Source organism: Bufo gargarizans, unplaced genomic scaffold, assembly GCF_014858855.1.
Source record: "Bufo gargarizans isolate SCDJY-AF-19 unplaced genomic scaffold, ASM1485885v1 original_scaffold_1463_pilon, whole genome shotgun sequence".
Taxonomy (NCBI): domain Eukaryota; kingdom Metazoa; phylum Chordata; class Amphibia; order Anura; family Bufonidae; genus Bufo; species Bufo gargarizans.
In genome coordinates this window covers 57,124-80,928 of record NW_025334370.1, presented here as the reverse complement: position 1 = coordinate 80,928, position 23,805 = coordinate 57,124, and the positions used below count along the sequence as shown (strand labels likewise).

Below are 23,805 nucleotides of genomic sequence, written 5' to 3'. Positions count from 1 at the left end.
TAGCTGAAGGCTTTTGTGAAAATTTACTGAAAACTTGAAGGAAATAAGAACTAAAATTGCTTTCCCAGCACAATTATGACAGGTTTGCTTAGAGAGGATTTATCGGTTTTAGTACACACTTGCAATCTTCATGAAATACCAATTCTGGAGCATCTTTCCCCATAATAGGTGCTATCAGTCAGGAGGAGGGGGGTGTCCCCGCACAATCACACATGTTCCAATCAGTGCGGCCAGTGTCACATTGTGTAGGGACACACCACTTTGACACGGGGAATGGTAACACTTAGTTGTCAAATTATTCATAACTTTTTATTAGGAATAACAGAGAAACAGCATATCCTCTGTAAGGTCTAATAGGTTTTGAGTGATGACCCAGTGACATCTGGCAACCAGTCAGTCCTGAAGATGGATAACTTTAATGACGTGACGATGGCAAGCACATTCAGCACTGCTACATGTCTGCAGCTTAGGCTTTATTCAAGTGTGCTGAGCTGGGCTGCAGTACCAAACCCAATGTGGACGAGAGTGGCGCTGTTTCTGGAAAAAACGGGTCCTTTATTGTAATCTCATACCGCCCCTTTAATGTACTGCCAATTTTACATCCAGCATTTCTCTCTTATGTCAGGTGACTCTAGCCGCAAGCGCTGAATTTATAAGTGTCCTTACCTTTGGTTTTATATGCAGAGAGCGGTGTCCTCCGACCGCAATCTGCTTCTTCATGACACTGAAGCGATTGAAGCGACACATGAGGAGCCCAGAGCTGTTGACTCGTAGATTAAAGTCCACATCATCACACGTGAACCTGACAGGGGAAACACAAGAACAATCGTGAGGAAGCCACATACCGTCACCATGCACAAGGCAATAATTTAATACCGCGTGCAAGTCTCCGTGTGGCGCAGTGCAAAGAGTGAAGGAAGGTTATATATCGCCATGAGTAGTGATATCAATAAAATATAGCATTATATATTACAGTAAGGCGTAATAGGATGCCCATACACTGTAAGAGGAAATTATGGAATTTAAAGCTACAAGACAAGCCATGATGCCATTACAGTTTCACCAAGGCCCAAACGACAGTTCACATCACGGCCATCAAAGATTAAAGGTGCTTATATAGCTCCAGTCATTTGAAATCCATGCCAGTTTCCATGGCAGAGCAGTTTTTGGATGCACCCCATGCGCACCTCATCTGTGGTGTGTCCAGAACATGTGAACCCAGCCGCAGAGCTGTATCTGCAACCATATGGTTGTTATTAGGCTGAGACACCTCTTGGTGATTATACAGTTACATAGGTAGACATTACATAGTACTTGGTTGTCCGGGTTCAGCGCTGAACCCGGACATACCCCGATTTTCACCCAGGCAGCCCCCCTGCTCTGAACCGTGTAGGGCAAAGGATTTTTTAGGAAATCAGGTGAAGTACTGGGCTCTCCATGGGCAAAGCTAGGTGGAGGCTTCCGCCTAGCAGTGAGCCTGATGACGGCAGAGCCGGTGATGTCACCAGCAACACTGCTAGCTGGAAGCCCCTGCCTAGCAGTGTAAAAACAAACAAAAAAGCCCTTGCCCTGCGCAATCCAACGCAGGGCAAGGGAGAGCATTGGAGCATGAATTGCTCGGATGCTCAGATCATGGGGTCTGCCTGGGTGAAAATTTGAATTCGGGGTTGCCTGGTTTAGAAAAAAATATATTCAAATGCCTAAGGCCTCATGAAAACGACTGGTGTGTGTTTTGCAGTCCGCAAACCGCGGATCCGCAAAACACGGATGGCGTCCCTGTGTGTTCTGCAATTTGTGGAACGGCACGGACAGCCTTTAATATAACTGCCTATTCTTGTCCGCAAAGCACGGACAAGAATAGGACAAGTTATATTTTTTTTTGCGGGGCCATGGAACGGAGCCACGGATGCGGACAGCACACGGAGTGCTGTCCGCATCTTTTTGCGGCCCCATTGAAGTGAATGAGTCCGCATCCGAGCCGCCAAAACTGCGGCTCGGATGCGGACCAAAACAACGGCCGTGTGCATGAGGCCTAACTGAGGCATATCAATTTAGTCCACTTTCACACAGTCAGGGGGGGAGAGTTTTTAAGACCAGCACTTTCTGCACCGCTCTTGATATCCCTTGCACTGCCCTAGAATGTGCCTAACTTATGACAAGCTACAGGCCTCGTCATAAATTAGGTGCATCCTCCGGTGCTCCATTTGTGGCAGAAAACTAGTGTAAATGAAGAAACATTTGTCTTGTGTGTTGGCCACGCCCATTTCCTGCACTTGCCACACCCCCTTTGGAGAAGTGTCGAGGGCGGCGTAGAATGAGGCGCTTGCAACTTTTTTTTTTTTCTTCAAGAAGTCGTCTTTAAAAAGTTGCAAAGTCATAGGTTGCAATTTTTAAAATGCACTTTCCTGGAGCAAGGTTGATGATAAATCTCCCCCTCAGCGTTTGATAATTCCATCATTGGTTGTGAGCCAAAACCAGGTGCCGGTCAAAAACACAGAACAAGTGCAGATCGTTCCTTTATACCTTTTTTCTCTGAAGGCTTCACTTCTGGTTTTGGCTCACAATCTCTGGTTGGAAATCACTGACCAAACACTGAATTATGAACTAAGCCTTAGTGGAGTAATGTCCGAATTCAAGACCATTATGTTTTAGTCATAAAAGAGAACAGCTGCAAATAGTATCTCTAACACTGGAGGACCCAGCACATCTGTACATTACATGGAGAGTTCATTGATTTCAGTGAGAATGGTGTAATGCTTCACTTCACCTGTGGAGGAGCTGTAGAGAAAATGAATGTTTGTTGCTGGATTGCAGATCACTGTGATTACCAGTAGTGATCAGCTTATCATTGGTAGGGGGGCCCTTCTAACAATAATGAATACACTGTCAAAACATGACCCCAGTTACTTTTGAGAAATGCCTGCATTACCTATGGACTAGAAATGAGCACATTATTCTTCTAAACAGTTTTTTTGCTATGAGGGGCTGTCCCTGCAGATGAGGATTCTCATCCTGCCTCTTGACTGATGGGGCTGGACATCTCGTCGGGCCCTGACAATCTCTCTCCTGCACTGCTGCTCCGAGTAGCGGTAGAAGAGCAGAGTGCATGTGTCGCTACTTCTGGGTTGCAGTGAATGCACAGTCTCTGTTCCGGTAGCGTAAGCAGAGCCTCTGAGCATGCGCCACTACTCAGAGCAGCAGCGCAGGCGTGCAATTGTCCTGGTAAGGCGAGATGTCCAGCCCTGTCAATCAAGTGGTGGAGGAGATTCTTTGGCAGCGAGGACAGCCACTCGAAGGTGAAGAGCCAAATTGATTTGCTCATCATTTATGCCAGGATTCAGCCAGACAAAAATCGTTGCGCACAACAGTTTTCATTCGGCCGAACGCCGGCATAAAGGCCAGGGAGTGACCAGATCCCCTGCGGTTCCCATTATACTCAATGGGCTCCGGTGGTAAATGTCGGTTAGAACTCCGACGGGCTGTTCATCGGCCAGATTGCTCTGTCGCATGGGGGAAACTAGCCTTAAAAGTTTGTAATCGAAAGTTGCCATGAAATCATAATCCAAATATACTAGATAAAAGCTGGTTGCCTCTTTCGAAGACAATACCAGGAGAGTTTTTCTACATAGGGATAAGTCCAGGTCCAGGACACTTTTCCGCTGCTCTTTACCATGTGCCCTAACCATCGCTGCTCTGGCCTTAGGCTTTCTATAAAACAGCAGGACGCCAGTCTACTAATAGTCACATAAATAAAAGTTCTCGGATTGAGCGCTGGTGTTGCCATGGGTACAGGGTAAGTACGTAGGAATGGCGACCCCAGGCTCTATAAGATGGAGGGAAATAAGAGTTAACACTGTCTCCCACAGAGAGCTAAGCAATATTACCGTGGTGGGGAGAACACATTTAAGACCTTTTGGACTGCGGTTGAAGATCTGGTCTGGAACCCACGATTTGTACATGTATTGACAGGTCTGTGGGGTATTCAGAAGTCTACTTACCTGTTCTGGTTGTACTGTACGTCCCGTGTCAGGTCCACGTTTAGGAGGATGAAGTCATGCAGGTGACAGCGGGAGAAGGGATCCATCATGTCTATGCTTTTAGTCTTGCTTGTCCATTTCCTAATCCCAAGCATGGCGTACTGGGCTATGTTCTGCGTGGCCTCCATGTGCTGTAGTATATGTTTTAAAGACACATTTCTTTCATGCCAGGAGAAGTCCCTGGTGGATCATCAGAAGACATACGTGTCACTCGCTACAGCAGGCCTCCTACCCAATTAAGCCAGTACTATCTGCTCTGCACTGATGAGGGGCAATTACCCTGAAACAGCTGTCTGCAGATGAGGTGCTGGCTTATTTAATATCCAAGTCATGTCTCAAGGCTTATTTTAAGAGCGGAACATTGACTTATAGGATAGCTGCCTTACATCTGGTGGCATTAGAGGCAGAGCTTGTTAGGAGCTTATTTGCATTTCTTCACTCGCTATAATGTCACCTTTATTATTCTCCAGCTGTAACTCAGCGCCACTGATGATGGTGTAGAGATGTCACTATACTCTACAATGTAATCCGCTTCTAGGCTCACCCAAACATAACAAAGGTTCCAGTTTTTTAAAAGTAGTAAAACAAACTGTATAAATTTAGTATCTCCGTAATCATACTGGCCCAAAAAATAAAGTTAATGTCATTTTTACCGCCCCATGAGCGCTGTAAAAAAACTAACAAAAAAAGTGATGGAATTATGTTTTTTCTCTATTCCTACCACACAAATCCATTTTTTTTAAGTTTTTCAATACATTATATAAACCATTAAATAGTTTTGTTAAATAGTACAACGCATCTGGAACAAAAAACAAGCGCAATTTCGACGGAAAAGTAAAAAAGTTAATTAAAAATGGCCATAATCCTGGTAAACACCTTTAAGTAGTTAAAGCTGGTCTCTCTTTTTTTTTTTAAAGGCTTTATTTATTTTAAAGGCTTTATTTTTCCATTTTCACAGAAATAAATAAACTTTAAATAGGGGAACAACCCCCACAACAAGGTATAACCTTGCACATCACATTCAATTGACAGGCAAAGTAATAGGATTACATATAGACAAACAAAGCTGATCTCTGGGGACAGTGATCAGCGAATATTTGGGAGACCCGTCTAAGGGTACTTTCACACTAGCGCTTTTCTCTTCCGGCATACAGTTCCGTCCTAGGGGCTCTATACCGGAAAAGAACTGATCAGTTTTATCCCCATGCATTCTGAAATGGAGAGCGATGTCTTCAGTTCAGTCTTTTTGCCCTTTCAGGACAGAGAAAATACTGCAGCATGCTGCGGTTTTATCTCCGTCCAAAATTCTGGAACACTTGCCAGAATGCCGGTTCTGCATTTTTTCCCACTGAAATGCATTAAAGCCGGATCCGGCCCCGAGTGTTCCAGCAAATATTGCCGCAAATATCTGGCACTGCGGTCGGCGCATGCTCAGACAAAAAAAATTTGAAAAATATATAAAAATGCCGGATCAGTTTTCCCAGATGACACCGGAAAAACTGATCCGTCTGACAAATGCCATCAGTTTGCATACGTTTTGACGGATCCGGCAGGCAGTTCCGATGATGGAACTGCCTGCCAGAATCCTCTGCCGCAAGTGTGAAAGTACCCTAAGAAGAAAGGAATGAGAAAATGTCCTTAAAGAGACCAGCCCTGTATGGAGAGTTTCTAGAAGTGCTCCACGGTATGAAGACCATGGGAAAAGAATATGCAAAGAGGCATCTCCCAAGAAAGAGAACCATCTCGCTCGTGCCACCTTGTGGAATTTTCCCCCTGTGAGTCGAAATCCAACTTTTTAACAAGCCTTTGGATATGAAAAGGGAAAAGAGCCAAGCCAAATATCCATCTATAGACAGCTGTTCCGGGGTCCTTGCCCCTCATCAGTACAGAGTAGGATTCTGGCTGGCCGTGTGCAATGCCTTGGATGCCTTCACTTTTCTTGGAAGAAACCTCTTTGCATATTCCCTTTTTGTAATTATTTTTGATTTATTTTTATATTTTGGGCCTGGAGAAATTGGTGAGGGGAAGGCCTCCAGTTGGGAATTCGGCAGGAAAAGAGCGTTCAAACTCGTCAGGAAAAGAGTTGATGCCTCACATGGAGGAAAGTATGGTTTGGAAGAGGTCTGTATGATCACCCTTTGTAGCTATAAAATAAAAGGAATAACACACTCTTCATAGCAATGATAATTGGTGAGGGTCTGTAGTACCTTGGATGATCTCCAGTGACATTAACATCTACAGAGTTCCACATCACGCAGGAGTCATCAGCTATGGCTATGAAGGGCCACACGTCTTGGTGGGGGACACCCAGCTCGGCTTGTCTGTTCCGCTCCAGCTCCAGGTTATGATATGAGAGCTCTTTAATTAGGAAATGAGCCGCCCCTAGGAATTAGAGTAAACAAGATAATTCACATTTATTAAAGGTTAATGTTAATTACTATGTGTTGTACATGGGACTATACAGTCCCAGCAGTTCTTCTAATTGCTGAAAGAAAAGGACACGGTAATGGAGGGGGTTAAGGACACGGTAATGGAGGGGGTTAAGGACACGGTAATGGAGGGGGTTAAGGACACGGTAATGGAGGGGGTTAAGGACACGGTAATGGAGGGGGGGAAGGACACGGTAATGGAGGGGGTGAAGGACACGGTAATGGAGGGGGTGAAGGACACGGTAATGGAGGGGGTTAAGGACAAGGTACTGAAGGGGGTTAAGGACAAGGTAATGAAGGGGGTTAAGGACAAGGTAATGAAGGGGGTTAAGGACAAGGTAATGAAGGGGGTTAAGGACATGTAATGGAGAGGTTAAGGACATGGTAATGGAGGGGTTAAGGACACGGTAATGGAGGGGGGAAGGACACGGTAATGGAGGGGGTTAAGGACAAGGTAATGAAGGGGGTTAAGGACATGTAATGGAGAGGTTAAGGACACGGTAATGGAGGGGGTTAAGGACATGTAATGGAGGGGGTTAAGGACATGTAATGGAGGGGGTTAAGGACAAGGTAATGGAGGGGGTTTTAGGAAACATGTGGAGAGTGTAATACCATATACTGTACATATTAGATTTCATTGTTAGTTTGATCAGGGCTGGCGGGTCATGGGCCCCAAGTGCTGGGTGGCAGAGGCCGTGCCAACAAGCCACTTTATCTCAGCCAATTTATTTAGATAAAAGGCTACGGCTGCAATCCAAAACGTTATCTGGGTAATAGAGGGCCTATCTATTAGTAAGACGCCTGCCGACAGTCAGAAGCTAATGATATGAGACAGGTCTCCTCTCCTGACATGTCTGTTTTAGTAACTACCAGCATTCCCCATGTAATAACTATTCTGGAGCTTCTTTTCCTTGAACTCTGCCTAGTGCCATTCCTCTGTGATTCACCCTGGAAATGTAAAAACAAGTTGACAAAGGGGCGTTAGCATTTCCTTTGTCAATGAGGTGTGTCCTTGGATAGTCTGACACCAACTGACAGTATAAACGCATAAACCTCATATCCCAACCTACATTCTAAAAAAGGCGGGAAACAAGCCTCTCTCTTAAAGAGACAAAGCTGTGTGTTGTCTTTATGTCCACTTTTTATTATTTTGTTTAATTGTGTTGCTTCTGAAGGAGGAGGATCTATTTGTAACCCTGAAACGCGTTGAGCTATTTGTGAAAGGTTATTGATGAAGATGCTGATGCCTGTGGCTGACATCGATTTCTAGCACTCTACAAGCGAGAGGCAAGACCTGTTGGTGTATTGAGTTTACCCTTCAGGCCCCCTCCCTGGTAAAGTGAGTTGACAACAAATTTTACAATTTTCAATGTTACTGAAATTTTACCATTAACACCTTCTTTTGATGAAAGAATTGTTTAGTGCTAACCGCATGTACGTATATCTATTCAAATGACTGGTGGCGCTCGTCATCACCCTTCCTCCTCTCACCTTGATGTTCTATACCTCATTTCCTTCTTTTTAGGCTACACGCACACGACTGTATATGTTTTACGGTCTGCAAATTGCAGATCCGCAAAAAAAAAAAAACGGATGACATCCATATGCCATCCGTTTTTTTTTTCAGGATCCTTTGTAACCATGCCTAAAACGGACAAGAATAGGACATGTTCTATTTTTTTGGCGAGGCTACAGAAAAGGACATACTGATGCGGAAATTCATTTTTTGCGGACCCATTGAAATGAATGGGTCCGCATCCTTTCCGCAAAAAAAAAACCAGAACGGAAACGAAAACAAAACAACGTTCGTGTGCATGTAGCCTTACCCATAGAGAAAAAAATCTCTCTCTATGGGTTTTATTTCTTTATGAATCGGAAAACACCAACTGACAATGTAGGAACACCCCGTATCGACAAGGGGAATAATAGCCCCAGTTGTCAATTTACTCACACATTCCCAGGAGGAATAATAGAGGTACGGCCAAATACAGAGTTCTAAGAATAATAATAATCTTCATTTATATAGCGTCAAAGTATTGTGCAGCGCTTTACAAGCATATTCATACATCACAACAATTAAAACAAGAGGAGTGAGGGTTCCGCTCGCAAGAGCTTGCAATCTATGAGGAGATGCTCCAGAATTATTACCAAAACAGAAATGTCAAGAAAGGCGATGGGTCCTCTTTAAAATCACTGCACTCAGCCTGCCGATTCCTGGAGAAAAAAGATTGCATTTCCCTGCACAGGAAATGGGGACAGAATAGAGATTAAGGGGTCTTTTATCATTCTGAAATGAGCGTATTTCAGGCGCCGATAGCAGCGCAACGGTTAGTTGTGCCGCTATCTACAACTTCGCCCGGCTCATGCCAGGTCTAAAATTGTCTGCGGGGTGTGGGCAGGGACGGGGACTGTTCTAGGCTACATGCACACGACCGTTCCGTTTTTTGCAGTCCGCAAACCGCGGATCCGCAAAAAAACGGAAGCCACCCGTGTGCCTTCTGCAATTTGCGGAACGGAACGGGCGGCCCATTGTAGAAATGCCTATTCTTGGCCGCAAAACGGACAAGAATAGGACATGCTCCAATTTTTGGGTGGGGCTACGGAACAGAGCAACGGATGCGGACAACACACGGAGGGCTGTCCGCATCTTTTGCGGCCCCATTGAAGTGAATAGGTCCGCACCCGAGCCGAAAAAACTGCAGCTCGGATGCGGACCCGAAAAACGGTTGTGTGCATGAGGCGTAGAAAAAGGTCTAAATGTAAGACCGCTCAGAAGCTAGAACTGGTGCTGGGTGCTCCGAAGTTATGACGAGGACGGCGCCTTTTCATAACTTTGGCAGATCCAAAGCCAGTTTAGGGCTTTATTAAGACCGGCGTTTTTTTTATAAATGTGCCCCCAAATACAGATGACCTATTTACAGTTAACATTAACCCTGATAAGGGGAACATTATATGAATTCTTCTTTTGATACTTTGTGACCCTGGACGTGTAAACACCACAATTATATTTATAAATGAGCAATAACAAGCGGAGTCTTAAAGGCGGCCATTACTGCTGTGAAATGTTGGAGGTGCGAGGGTTGCGGAGGAGCGCGTGAGTAATGATGGGCTGACATTACACCTCTAAAATGAACGTTGTGTGGAGGAGAACAGGTCACCGCCATCATTATGTCCCCTATGCAGCCTTCCTGCAATTAACTAATGCAATGTCCTCCTCTGCCCTAATTTACAAGTCTTTCCTTGTTGTTCTGCGCCCAGAGAACTTTCTAAGGTACATTAATGACGAAAATAAGACATAATGATATCAGATCTGATCGTGATAGCTGCTGGTAACCTGGCAGTGGATGGAGTTGGATGATCAGGGATCACTTTAGAGTCCATGAAGGGAACATGGCCCACATTTAGCGACATGGTCCTTGAAGGCCCTTGTCTTACGAACGATATTTTACAGTTTTAAAACCAGTCCCTGGATCTGAATACTTTTGTAATTGCATGTAATTTTTTTTTTTTCTAGTGACTGAGTAATTCACTGAAATCTTTCTGTATAGCGCCACCTGCTGTTTGCTCTTTTTCTGATTTCTCTGTCCTGCTCAGTTCCATCCTTCAACTGCCACCAGCTGCAGGAGACAGGACATGCCCTCTGAGTAAGAACACGCCCCCTGAGTAAGGACACGCCCCCTGAGTAAGGGCACCTTCCTGGGTAAGGACACTCCCCCTGAGCTGCCAGCTTGAAATAAATCTTGTAGAACAATTGGAACAATGAATGGGGGGAGCTCTGGGTCCAGGGCCGGTTCTATGTAGGATATACATTTTTTTACATTACTCATGGGATAACCCCTTTACGGCAATGCCCACCCATGACCTCAGGGGGCAGGATTTTGGCAGATATGACAGCACTATGCCCTGCACTATCCTAGCAAACGCAGACAGAGAGCTTCGGCCTGCAGTACAGAGTACCGCCCAATGTGCTACTCAGGAATAGCAGTCCTTACTTTGAAATGGACACTATGGGCAGTGCCAGATCAACATTACCTTCTGTTGGGGTACACAATGTTCAGAGTTAGGGGTACCTCAATGGCTTCTGTGACGTGATATTACACTGCAGAAAGTTGGAAACTGCTCAGTTTGTATCGGAAGTGACCCGGTGGTTCTCTGCTAAAGTGGTTGGCGTGATTTTACTGTGCTTTCTGTGATCCTAAGAGCTATATATGGGAGTAAGGGTTAACTTGCCAGCCCTAGATTCAGTTTCTAGGTGTGGGCTGGTCCCACCTCTCTGATCTGGGTGCAGTAGAAAGCCTGCGAGAGGTATTCTGTGTGTGTAGTGAGAGTTGCAAGGAGAAGATCAGCCAGAAAGTGACTTTAGGACAAGCCAGCCTCTGAGGAAGAAAAGCACCGAACTTTACCGAAGGGACAGTGCATAGACAAAACGTCAATGAAGGTAGCGCATATATGTAGCCTGCGGACTTTATTGCATTTTGCTGGAGAGAAGCTTCAAGTACCCTGCCATACTTCGGAGACAGACGGACCATCTGTGAATACTATAACCTGCAGCTGGGCATTGTAGTGCCATACTGAGAGGGAGAACTTATTGTGAGGGAGAGAGAAGTTACACCCCCTTGGCAGAATTGTCAAGTTTGCTTGCATTAACTGGAAAGAGACTCAGGGAGGTAATCATTGTACGGCCTATATCCCTATATACAGCCTTGGGAAAACAATGCATGCCCAACCTGCTTCTCCACCCTCATTCTCATGATTAATAGGGGTCCCAGTAGTCGGACCGCTACCTATCAGTTAGTTATCCCCTATCCTGTTATACCCTGTGGAGAGTGGATAGCTTTCAACCGAAATACCCCTTTCATTTCTGGGAAGATTCTCGCTTTGGTAAATTCTCACCCACTTTGTTGTTACAGTCATACCCTGCAGATTTTCCACCCACAAAATTCAGACAGAAAACCTGCAGTCTATCTGACCCATGTGAACATACCCTAAGGTCGGAAGTATTCGTTACGTCTTTTAACTCTCATGCTTTGTTTTATGGCCAGGACCCTGTGTTGCCAATATATATGTAGCAGAGCTGATTTTGTCATGACTTGATTTTGCAAACTCTGCTAAAAGAATGTCTTCATTTTTTTTACTTAGTCATATAATGCACTTAAAGTATAATATGTGCGGTATTAATCATACTTACCCACTCCGGCACTATTGAATATACTGGGCAGGACCAACATTATGTGGTTTGGCCAGTACTTTTTATAGATTGCCATCTCATACTCTTTGACGACTAGAATATGCAGATGGCTGCTGCCGTCCATGGCATGGTACAGGTTGAAGAGACCGTGTTCATGGCGTCCTGTCGTCGGGGTGAAGATTGGACTTTTTACACTGTCAGCGCTCTAAAAATGAAATGAAAGAAGAAAACGCTTAAGACATTATGACTTACTACCCCGGCCAAATATATATATCGTTTTCAAATAACAAGAGGCATTTTAAATTAATAAATCACATATGTTCCCATAGTTATTATAATAATGTATTTTAAAAAGACAGGTAATGGGGCTCAAACAGTGTCGGACTGGGTTGCCTAGGGCCCACCAGTAAAATTTATTTTGTGGGCCCTCCATTGGGATACATTCAAATATTTCCTGCTTACACAGCTGCAGACAACAGCAAGGCGCTACAAGATGACTGATTATGGGGGTCCTTGCAGCGACAATGAGAAGGTGGGTCAGTGGGAGACTTGCCCTTGTTCCTATAAGACTTCTAGGCATGGGCTCAAATATTAATAGTGTATTTTATATGTTAAATTTGTGTTGAAGAGAAGCCAAAAAAATTGCTGTTTGTTTTATAGGCCGGGCTAAACTCGCCAAACTTATTAAGACGTGGCAGCTTATAATAATTTTGGCGCATCTCAGGTGATCTGTGTGCCAGAATCTGAAGTAGAGTTTCTAGTTAGGCATCATGCACACGAGGCAGAAAACGGAAGCCGCCCATGTGCCTTCCACAATAGCGCGGACAAGAATAGGACACTTTTTAGCGGGTCCGCGGAACGGAGCAACGGATGTAGACAGCACACGGAGTGCTGTCCGCATTTTTTGCGGCCCCATTGAAGTTAATGGGTCCGCATCCGAGCCGCCAAAACGGCGGATCGGATGCGGACTCAAACAACGGCCATGTGCATGAGGCCTTAGAGTAGATTTGAGGTGTAATTTTATACCAGTTTTCTCCCATTCTGTTCAGGGGTGTACACAGATCTCATAGGGCCCAATAGCAGAACTTACCAGTTTCCCAGTACAGGTGCAGTAATCACTCCCTAATTATTATTATTTTTTTATTTTTATTATTAAGTAAAATACATTTAATATTAAAAAATTGTAATTGAAAAGTTGCCTTTATCCTATTTCTATGTCGGAAAAAGTGGAATCACTTCTTCATAAATATGCCTCTCATTCTGAGCACCAAATTTCTTAATATACTTACACCAGACAACTGACATAAATACACCGATAACCCTTTTTCCCCTTCTATTACAAAGCTGGCTGCCAGTAGCCACCACTAGGGGGAGCTCAGTGCACAGGATTTTATACAGTTACCATTTACCGGAATGGAAACTGAAATAATCTTCTTGCATTGCGCTCCTCCTAGTGGCAACTGCATGAAAATGCAGCGGTTTCTTGTTCAGAAAAGAGAGAGTTCTGCGTCAGGCCCCCTTTCCCCTGGATCCCAAAGCAGTTACATAGTCTAGATAGACAGAGATGAGATAGATAATTGTGCATAAGGTAGATATTATATAGACTTTGCTTAGCACAATGATTGATTAACTCCTTGCTCCTCCTTTACCTTGCCTGAGATAAGCGGCAGCCTCATGCTTTCCAGCTGGCCCCCAGGCTGGCTGAAGACAAAGTGATGCTCCTTAGATTTAGGTATGATGAAGTGAAGCTGGATTTCCTCCCCCAACATGGAATAGGAGAATGCAAAGGCATGTAATGTAGACTCGTACATCTGAGAGAGAAATCATAAAAAAGTTTCTTACAAGAACGGTTTCTCTTTTCTACAATGCACCCCTTACTGATAATCATATGCAGGCTCTGCTGACAATACACGGTAATGCTCTACCCCTAGTCCAACCTTCTCACATGGTAAATAGTAGAGTGCCCCCAGAACACCTCCTCTGGTATGTATCTTATAATGGTGTATATTATAAACTTATTATAGGTCACACAGGAGTCCTGTGGACATATAATAAGTATTATGAATGGTTCCCATTCCCTCATAGTGGTACATGACCAGTTGCTGCACAACTTCTTCAAACAGATAAGTCAATCACACTGCAATAGGTGGCTTACCTGAAACCTGGGGTTGTATCCCATGTACTGATGGCACTGCTCGCAGTGGTGGTAGGTATTGTATGAAGCATACTTAGATAGTCTCATCCGTGTTGTTGGGCGTCGTACATAAATGTCTTCATGTCTCCTATTAGTGGGTTTATCTGTGAATAAGAAATGGGGTGTATTGATCATCAGAGTGGTGGTGGGGTGGTGCATGTGGCCCTAAAGTCTTTTACGTGTGCACAATAACCTATACTCTAGGCCATAGCAGTACTATACTAGAGAATGCAATAGCATCCAGAAGCCCATAGGTAAGAGCTGAGTCAGGAACTGCTCTGGAGGACCACTAGGCTACTTGCATCATTGTTACCCTGCAATGCCTCGGCTTACCTGTGGAGGCACTGTAAGGAAATTGAACACTTACTCATTACTCCATAACAAGGTACTAATACATTGTAGCACAATGTTCCTACATAGTAGGTGTGGAATTAATCTTCTTTTGGCCTCGTCTTATAAAAAAAATTGATATCTGTTGGAATCAACAAGGTGAGCTCAACATCTAATGTCTACAGGATTTTCTGTCCTTCAGCTTTTTGGGGTAAAAACAGACTAAAGAGCTTTAATGTTTCATGCATGATGTTATTTTTTCCCCCAAGACAACTGTTGTAGATGAATTTGGCAGCTTTTCGTTTCCTAAAAATAACAAGCAAGCTGACCGGAACATGTATTTTATTGCTGGACCCAACCTCTTTAATGGTTGGCTGATTGATCGTTCAGTTGGTGACCAAACAACTCAGATACCTGATGGACAGACAAGCTATTCCTTTCACCCCCCCATCCCCCACCTCCATACAGATGCATGCTAGGCTGGCCAAGCATGTGTGTGCTCTCAGTAGGAAGATGGGAATAAGCTTGTCTCTTATCTCCCTTCAAGGCTCTTCATTCACCCAACATCTGTCACTGTCAGAGAGTTGGGACACCAGCAGACACATTCAATCGCAGGTCCGGCCGACATTTATGAAATGGGTATGGTTTCGGACTTACAAAACTGTGCACACAACAATATTCACATCTGCATCAGTTATTTCCATTTTTTTTCTTCCGTTCTAGAAAAACGGCATTGCCGTTACAACATTGATCCCTGGGCTAAAGCTGGACATAAGGTAGTTTAACACTGTGCTACCATCAACTATATAGTGGTGCATCTAGAAGGAGTGAGGACGGCAGATAACAGCTGCTTCATTGATCTTTGGGTTGGACCGAGGGTAGCTTGACCTCCTCTCCTGAGCAATTTCAGCACAATCCTGATTATTGTGGTGCTATAATTAAGTTTGCATTTGATGGATGTTTGAAATAGGGAGCCCAAGATAGACAGAGGATAACTAAGGGTGGGGGTTCAATTGCTGGGGCCCTCTCTGATCCTAAGAGCTGAGTACAATATCCTGCAGTGCATGTTCAACCTGCTGCTCCATCATGACAGGGGAATGAGACCCCTATTCTCGAGATCACTGGGGGTCTCAGCTTTTAGACCCTCTCTTATCAGTTACTTATCCCCTATCCCGTGCATAGGGTATGACTTGAAGACTTGGCACAACCACTTTTTTTGTAAAATGGGACTGAGGGTCCTTCCTAATGTCATCTTGTGTAAGGACACAGAGGATAATGAGTAGAGTGGAAATGGAAGTAGTAAATGATCATGGAAATAGGACTGCTTTTATGTTGCGTTACCTTCTTGGTTGATATTCTGGACCTTAGGACAAATCACACTTGCATCTTCATATTTAGGGTCATGCAGAATATAATCGAAGTCCATCCTCATCACTGAATCCACATTTGGCCACATGTCCTGTGTTTGATGGAAAGGCTGGTCAGGCTTGGATTTCAGGTCTGAAAAACAAAACATATTCAGATGTGAAATGATCATGAACACTGACACTTAACCTATGTCTGCACTGCTGGATGAGTTACCTATACAGCATGTCCTCAGGTTGCGTATCATGAGTTCCCACCACAATATAGGCTGCTGTATAGAAGATACGGTATAGAAATCAACCACCCAGGACATGAGTGCCTCGTCTGCTGGGACAGGGCAGCATCCTGATGAAGATGCTCCATTCTTTGCTTTACTCACTAACCCTCAGATTACGCACAAGGTTCTTGGGATCCACATGTAGCAAACTTTACCTTGACTTTTTCAATGGCTATTTGCCAGGTTACGTGTGAAATTAACGGTTACTATGTCTGTATGTGTGACAGGAATATCACATCATCAAGCTTCTGAGCAGAGGGGAGAACCAAGCTACTGAGAGCAAATGTGTTTAGGACTGGAGTCTGTAGCCTCAAGGAAGAGATCAATGGGTACCATGGACTGGAGTAATGATAGATAGATAGATAGATAGATAGATAGAGAGATACATTTGAGTTGGTAAAATTGGGGCTATTAAGTCCCGCCCCCAGACCCACCCAGAAACAACCATCTGTGGGTTGGGTTTGTGTTAGTCACACTCATTTTTTGGCCCTAGGCGAATTTTCCAGGACTGTCTCTGAAAATCAGGAACAGTCCTGGGAAAATTTGGGACAGTTGGCAGCTATGAGATAGATAGATAGATATTATGTAGACAGATAGATAATCATGTAGATGATTGATAGATAATGATTTAGATAGATAAATAAGAGGACTGAAACATCACTGTCTGGTGATAAAAGAACCCTTTTTTTTTACTTTACTTTCTTTGGGAACGCCATGGAGTTTTTTATATTTATCTTTCTGGTTGGTGGATCGCCTCCTCGGCCGCTGGCACACTGCAGCCATTTGACCGCTGTGCTGTTCACATTACTTTTTGTTTCTCTAGATAGTGTGGTGATGTGAACCATAAAATGTATGGGAAAGTCCTGGAAGGGGGGTATATCTCTCCCAGATTCCCCTGGCTGAGGTGGGTGAAATCCGGGATAATGCTGGCTCAGAAAACATAGTTGCCGGAGCTATTTTATTTATTTATTCAGGGTTGGATTTTACTTGGATTGGGTTGGTAGGTTTTGGCAGTGGGACCTCCCAATCCCAGTTGTGAACTGTGCCCTATAAGTGAGGTAGGAACTTCTTATATGTAATAGTCACAGCCCAGCCGGGCAGGTGTTTATTTTTTGTTTGTGTATGGGGGAACCGCAACTGATCCAGTGCCTGATAACTGGGATAGCCTGTATTGAGCGGAAGTGACCGAAAATAAAGCACCATTTTGGACAATAAAGCCGTTGTCTGATGTGAAGTCTGGGAGTGCGACCCCCTGAAGGAAGGCGAACCCTTACAATAAATATTATGTATATAATAGATAGATGATAGATAGACACATAGAAGATAGATAGATAATGTAGATAATAGATAGATATTATGCAGATAATAGACAGACAGACAGATAGATAGATATTATGTAGATAATAGATAGACACAGATGATAGATAGATAGATAGATAGATAGATAGATAGATAGGTAATGTAGATAATAGATAGATAATGTAGATAATAGATAGATAATGTAGATAATAGATAGATATGAGATAGATAGATATTATGTAGATCAGGGATGTCAAACTCGTGGCCCTCCAGCTGTTGCAAAACTACAACTCCCATCATGCCTGGGCATACTATAGCTATCAGGGAATGATGGGAGTTGTAGTTTTGCAACATCTGGAGGGCCATGAGTTTGACATCCATGATGTAGATAATAGACACATAGATAATAGATAGATATATAGATATGAGATAGATATTATGTAGATAATAGACAGACAGACAGATAGATAGATATTATGTAGATAATAGATAGACACAGATGATAGATAGATAGATAGATAGATAGATAGATAGATAGGTAATGTAGATAATAGATAGATCATGTAGATAATAGATAGATATGAGATAGATAGATATTATGTAGATAATAGACACATAGATAATAGATAGATATATAGATATGAGATAGATATTATGTAGATAATAGACACATAGATAATAGATAGATCTGCATCAGGGCATTTCTCAGCCCACAACATATGGATCTATGTTGGACCACTCAGAACTCACTGCCATTAATCTCCTCCTCATCGTACACATCCACCTCGGTCAACCTGATGAGCATCCTGGACAAGACACTCAGGAACTGGAGATATGCGCCTGTCTTCCCCACCTAGAAGAGAGATTAGCAGTCTGTTATGGGCTGCGGCCGGTGATACTACCATATGACAGGATACAAGGCATGCTAATATTTATCAGCTCGCAGGCAGCCATCAGGGATTCATTCGCCGTATGTTCTGCGCTCATTAAACACATTTTTAAAGTTCATTAAAGACCCAGCTGGAAACACACAGTCTGTTTGTGCATATAAAGACCCTCCGGCACATGGGAGTTTTCCAATTTCCTATCTGCATAAATGTAACCCTTTGTTTGCTGTAAAAGACTGTGGCGGAAATTCCATAAGTGACGTTAAATTATTTCAGGGTATTAGGTGGCCATTAAGCCATGTGTAGGACACCCAGAGGCATGCAAAAATAACCTGCGATGTCCCTGTATGTGGCCGCAAAATATTGGGGGGTGAGCATGAGCAGTCCCAGGCCAGCGCGTGAGCAGTAGTCTTCCTGCTATTGGCAAAGCCCTCACAGTACACCATACAAAGAGCTCACAGTTCTGCCATACATCAGTGAGGACTTTGCCATCTGAAGATGGACTAGCATACACTTAATTTTCCAAGGTGGCTTCTGTAAAAGAAATGTAGTATTACATGCGATCCATCAGATGAATGGACATCCATGTACTACATGGAAAACTTGTGTCCCCCAGACCAAGAGCCAATGGTTGTCAGTGACTCTCCACTCTTGCTCACAGAACTAGGTTCCTGACCTCAGGATCCCCCTTTACTATGACGTCCTTATTCCAGAATTAACATTTTTGCACATTTTGTCCCATCATAAGACACAATTACAGTTTGTGGTTTCATACCTGTGGTGGTCCACTAAGCAGGAGTCTCCTGGGATGGAAGGTATCCATTCTACCCTCATTGACATTGTAGTAGTCCATATGGCTCGGTTTGGGTACCGTCCACTGGCGGTAATACAACGACTGCTCTGTGCAGGTCATCATCTTACTTAACAGTGGGCGGAAAGAACTGGCCCACGAGACGTCACAACGTGGTATAAAAGAAGATGCCTTGGAGAGTCCGCTGCTGTCGGTGGAGGTGATGATGTCATACACCAGTTTTGGAAGGAACACCACCGGCAGCTGTTTGTAGGCCTTGGCCATGGCGCATTGTGAAATCTGTAGGCCGGGTCCACTCTGAAAGCAAGAAGATGATGTCGAAGAGGGTGTTGAAGCTGAGCCTGGAGTGTTCTTCACAGTGTGACTGAAGCTGTTGCTGTCTGGTTGTTCACTGGTGACTACAGAGTGTTTCCTCACATTATTATCAGGTAGCACGTTCAGTTTTTCTGTGGTGCAGTCCTCACTGTTGGAGACTCTTGACTGTTGCGTTGGTTTGGTGTTGTCGTCCGCCATTGCTGAATATGACGATTCATTGCAGACAGCTGAACCTAAAGATTTAGGAAGAAAAAAACGTATTCAGAGTGAAAAGTCACAGTGTACCGAAGCCGATTTCATATGGAGGACCGTGGACAAGACATATCCTTAGCCGTTTTACAGATGTACCTCACTTTACTGTACATGTGCCAAATGTGCAAGGCAGGTTAATAAAGCGAGTTCACCATCCTTGACTTCATCAGCGCAATGGGCATGCCCCTGATTGCACAGGAGAGGAGTCCTGGTTCTCATCTCCTCGATATTCATTGTATATACTTTATATGGGCAAGTTTAGGATCATAAAGCTCAGCTACATAAGAGAAGCAGGTGGTTTAGTGGTCATAAACCAGGCGACAGGCTCTATTTTTGGTACTTGCACCATACTGCTTACACACTGAACATAACAGAAGGCACTGAGCTCTTAAGCTCCCCCTAGTGGAAGCTAGTGGCAGACAGAATTTTATCATTTTCTAGTCCTTTGATAATGAAAGTCTATCTTTAGGGTTCGCGCCCCCCTTCCCCCCCCCGATAAGCTGTTCTGCAGTAGATCCAGTGTCAGAAGGTGGCACAGATACTACAGCCTCATCCATTCTGTGTAGTGGACGGAGCTAGTTACTGCAGGACTGCTCCCATTGACGTGAAGGGGAGCAGTGCTGCAGTAAAGAGTACCATCCACAACAAACAATGGCTGGAGGTATGTGGTTCCAGCACCTTCTTCCGGAGCTACAGCAGTATGGCTGATCGGTGGGAATAGGAGGAGTCGGACCACCGCTGATGGTCTATTCTGAGGATAGGCCATCAATATAAAAGCAGTCTTTAGTCTGTACTGATGGATTGCAGCCCTACAAATGTATTATATGACTGTGCAAATATATACAAGAGCTGTTCCTATAATAGTAAAATGTTATGTGAAAATTGGCAAGTACATATTAGGCTTTGCTCACACAAACTGAATTTGTGGTAGTCACCAGTACTTATGGTTATAAAAAAACTTTATGTAAATCTAGCCTTCCTTTTTTTAACACTTTTTTACTAATAATGACTTGTCTGGTTTAGAAGCCCCATTTACACTTACACTAGAAGTTAATTCTGGGTTAAGAGAAACCCTGTTCCGGACATTCATCTATTAACCAAAAAATGGCAACAAATCTCTAATTCCGGAGGACCCAGGAGCTCAGCATTATACAGATAGTGTAATTCTTCATTTTCCCTGTGGTGGCGCTGTAAAGTAATTAAAGGGGCCCCTCACACACAATATACTTACCTTGCTCCCTGCACCACTACTGGTCCCTGCACAGCCGCCGCTGCTTCTCCCCGTGCGCAGATGAAAACATCCGGTGTCAGGGGGGGAAGGGAACAGCCATGGCAGGTGGTGACGGGGGCGAGCCTCTCTAGCACTAGGGAGGTTCATCCCCGTCAGCTCCTACCATTGGCTGCCCTCCATCCCCCCTCCCCAACACCGAAAGTTTTCTTCTGCATGCGGGGAGAAGCAGCCGCAGCCGTGTAGGGACCATGAGCGGCGCAGGGAGTGGGATAAGTCGAATCAGTGCGAGGGGCCTGGGCATATAGGGGGGGGGGGGAGCATTTCCAGCCTCGGATAACCCCTTTAAACCCTTGCTTTTATGTTCCCCATAGATTACAGCTTATTGATTTTCCAAAGTGAATAAATATTTCAAACACATATAAAACGCCAAAAAAACAAACATGTAATTGCATATAATTTAAAAAGCTATAGTATGTAAATTAGCTCATATAAACTAAACCAAAGACCCATCTGTAGAGAGCACTACATAAGAGCCATTTATGCCTGAACTGCGTCTCTGGTTTGGCTAATAGAAGCGGATTTGCATACTTATTCCCATGGAGCATTGCCTGAAAATAAGTCTCTATGCACACTGTGCCTCTTCAGTGAGAGTCAGTACTCACCCCCCCGCGAGCTGCGTCTAATGAATCTCATTAGGACAGCCAGTATTCTGCTCTGTACCGAGGGTTAAGAATCCAGAAAGATGTGTCTCTGGTTTAGCCGATAAGAGATCATTTGCATACATTTACCCATGGAGCACTGCCTGAAAATTTTGTATCAAAGGTTAAGGCCCCAGAGACAGTGCTGACTTCAGATGTGTCTCTGGTTTAGCTGATATGAGCTAATTTGCATACATCTTCCCATGGAGCACTGCCTGAAAATAATTCTCCATACAACGCTGTGTCTCTTCAATGGGAACCAGGACCCCACTTTTCATTTCATTTTTCATTTTCATAGTCATACTTTTTTAATGTTAACTGTAGATAGAATTATTACATGCATCAAGCTTGCAGATATTTTCCTTTCAATAGATCCGCTAGAACAGCTGTTTCTTTAACTACAAGACCCATCCTCCTCCACAGACAATAATGGAACAGCAAGTCCGCTGAATATTGCCTAATCCATTATAAGAGCAGGATCTTACCAGAGGCTTTTGAACACAGAGATGATGAGGCAGAATCATCTGATGGAGATCTTTGTCTTTTGCTAGGGCTCAGTTTCTCCGAATTAGACCCTTTTTCAATGGAAGGAAACAAAAACCTATTTATCTGATGCCAAAAGCCATTATCCCATTGACTTTAAAACAAACGAACAATTAGAGACCTCGCAAGCAGTCAAGATGTCATCATCTTTCTAAACCAATTATATCATCTAACCTAATAAAAGGTCATGTCAACATTAAATAAGAGGGAACACGGAGAGTAAGGCCTCATGCACACGACCGTTCAGTTTTTTACGGTCCGCAAACTGCGGATCTGCAAAAAACGGAAGCTGCCCATGTGCCTTCCGCAATTTGTGGAACGGAACGGACGGTCTATTGTAGAATACAATAATAGGACATGCTATATTTTTTTACTGGGCCACGGAACGGAGCAACGGATGAGGACAGCACACGGAGTGCTGTCCGCATCTTTTGCAGCCCCATTGAAGTGAATAGGCCGCTTTCACACAGTCAGGGTTCAATCAGTGATTTCCATCAGTAATTGTGAGCTAAAACCAGGAGAGAAGCCTACACTGCGATAAGGTGTAGTAGAAAGTGTGACGTTTAAAGCGCAGTCTAAACTCAATAAAGCCAGCGAGGTACTGAGCAGCTGAGATGGCTCCAGATTTATTGCAATTCTAAGAATTAAAGTAATTTGCAGTTTCTTAAAGGGGTTTGTCTTATTGTCTGATAGGTGCAGGTCACACCGCTGGGAAATGAACCTATATCCTAAACGGAGCCCCGAAAGTGCACATGCGCAGCCACCCTCCATTCATTTCTATGGGGCCACCGAAAATAGCCGAGCACTGACTCGGCTATTTCCGTCTGGCCCATCGAAGTGAATGGGAGTGGTGGCCGGTCATGCACGGTGCGCTACCATTCACTTCTATGGGGAGAGCAGAAGTCATCCAGCCACCACTGTGGCCACTCCGTTCTCGATATAGGTTCAGGACCCAGCGTAGCGATATGCCCCTATTGTCTCAGATGAGAATACCCCTTTATTTATCAGCAAATTATTAACTTTTTCTCACCATTTCCAAAGTTAAAGGATATTTCTTAAATGCTGTTGTAAAGATCTGTATTGGTTGCAGGTGTCGGGATTATAACACTGGGCAGAACTCCACAAGAAAAGGGTATAAATCTTTACATTTTTTTAAGATAAACTGCTTCAGGGAAAACTTGGTGACAACCAATATGGCCACCATCACTGCTACACATAGGTTGTTACCAAGTTCACCAGGAAAATCTATCTAGTTCTACGTAATATATGTATACATGTATGCTGAGTGGTTAAAGGGGCTGTGTACCTGGTACATATCGATGACCTATCCTCAGGATAGGTCATCAATATCTGATCGGCGCCCCCACCGATAAGCTGTTTGAAGAGGAGGAGGAGGCGCTTGCGCGAGCACAGTTTCTTCTTCAAGATTCATGTCACTTGCAGAAGTGCCGAAGTGTGATTACAAGTGCTCGTCCCCTGGATGATAAGTTGTTAAACGGGTTGTTCAGCAGGTACATATTGATGACCTATCATCAGGGTAGGTTATTAATATCTGATCAGCGTGGGTCCGTCTTCCAGCAGCCCCTGCCAATCAGCTGTTTGAAGAGGAGGTGGCACTCATGCAAGCTGTCACGCACTTACCTATCTTCGCGCCCGTGATGTGTCGCAGAGCCAGCGTTCCTCTGTTGCTACGGCATCCAGCCCGGCTGACAGTTGGGCTGCTCGACCTTTCACGGAAGCCGGTCTAATCATGCTCTGTGCCGACGTCACATGCTTCCTGAGGAGGACTATTTAAACAGACAGCGGCTGGCCACACGTACCTGTGATTGGTTTTCTGAGTCTCACTAGGTAGCTGTGTGTTTCTCTGGATTTCTGACCTTTTGCAAGTTTCTTTGACATTGCCTCTAATTAGCGAGTTTCGACTCTGCTTGTTGTGACCTCGCCTCAAC

At 44.1% G+C, this 23,805-nt stretch overlaps 1 protein-coding gene across 1 annotated transcript in view; it reads right to left on the bottom strand.

Moving 5' to 3' along the window:
- The window catches only part of LOC122923312 (protein GREB1-like), a 92,324-nt gene that overhangs the window by 14,224 nt on the left and 54,295 nt on the right, over positions 1 to 23,805 (bottom strand). Inside the window, exons 20-29 of the mRNA XM_044274094.1 lie at positions 21,799 to 21,888; positions 18,782 to 19,365; positions 17,870 to 17,972; positions 15,520 to 15,678; positions 13,810 to 13,952; positions 13,304 to 13,465; positions 11,655 to 11,859; positions 6,245 to 6,419; positions 3,999 to 4,217; positions 667 to 802 (exon numbers count right to left, since the gene is read on the bottom strand). Of these exons, the coding sequence (XP_044130029.1) occupies positions 667 to 802; positions 3,999 to 4,217; positions 6,245 to 6,419; positions 11,655 to 11,859; positions 13,304 to 13,465; positions 13,810 to 13,952; positions 15,520 to 15,678; positions 17,870 to 17,972; positions 18,782 to 19,365; positions 21,799 to 21,888 (1,976 nt within the window). The remainder of the gene's footprint in view (positions 1 to 666; positions 803 to 3,998; positions 4,218 to 6,244; positions 6,420 to 11,654; positions 11,860 to 13,303; positions 13,466 to 13,809; positions 13,953 to 15,519; positions 15,679 to 17,869; positions 17,973 to 18,781; positions 19,366 to 21,798; positions 21,889 to 23,805) is intronic.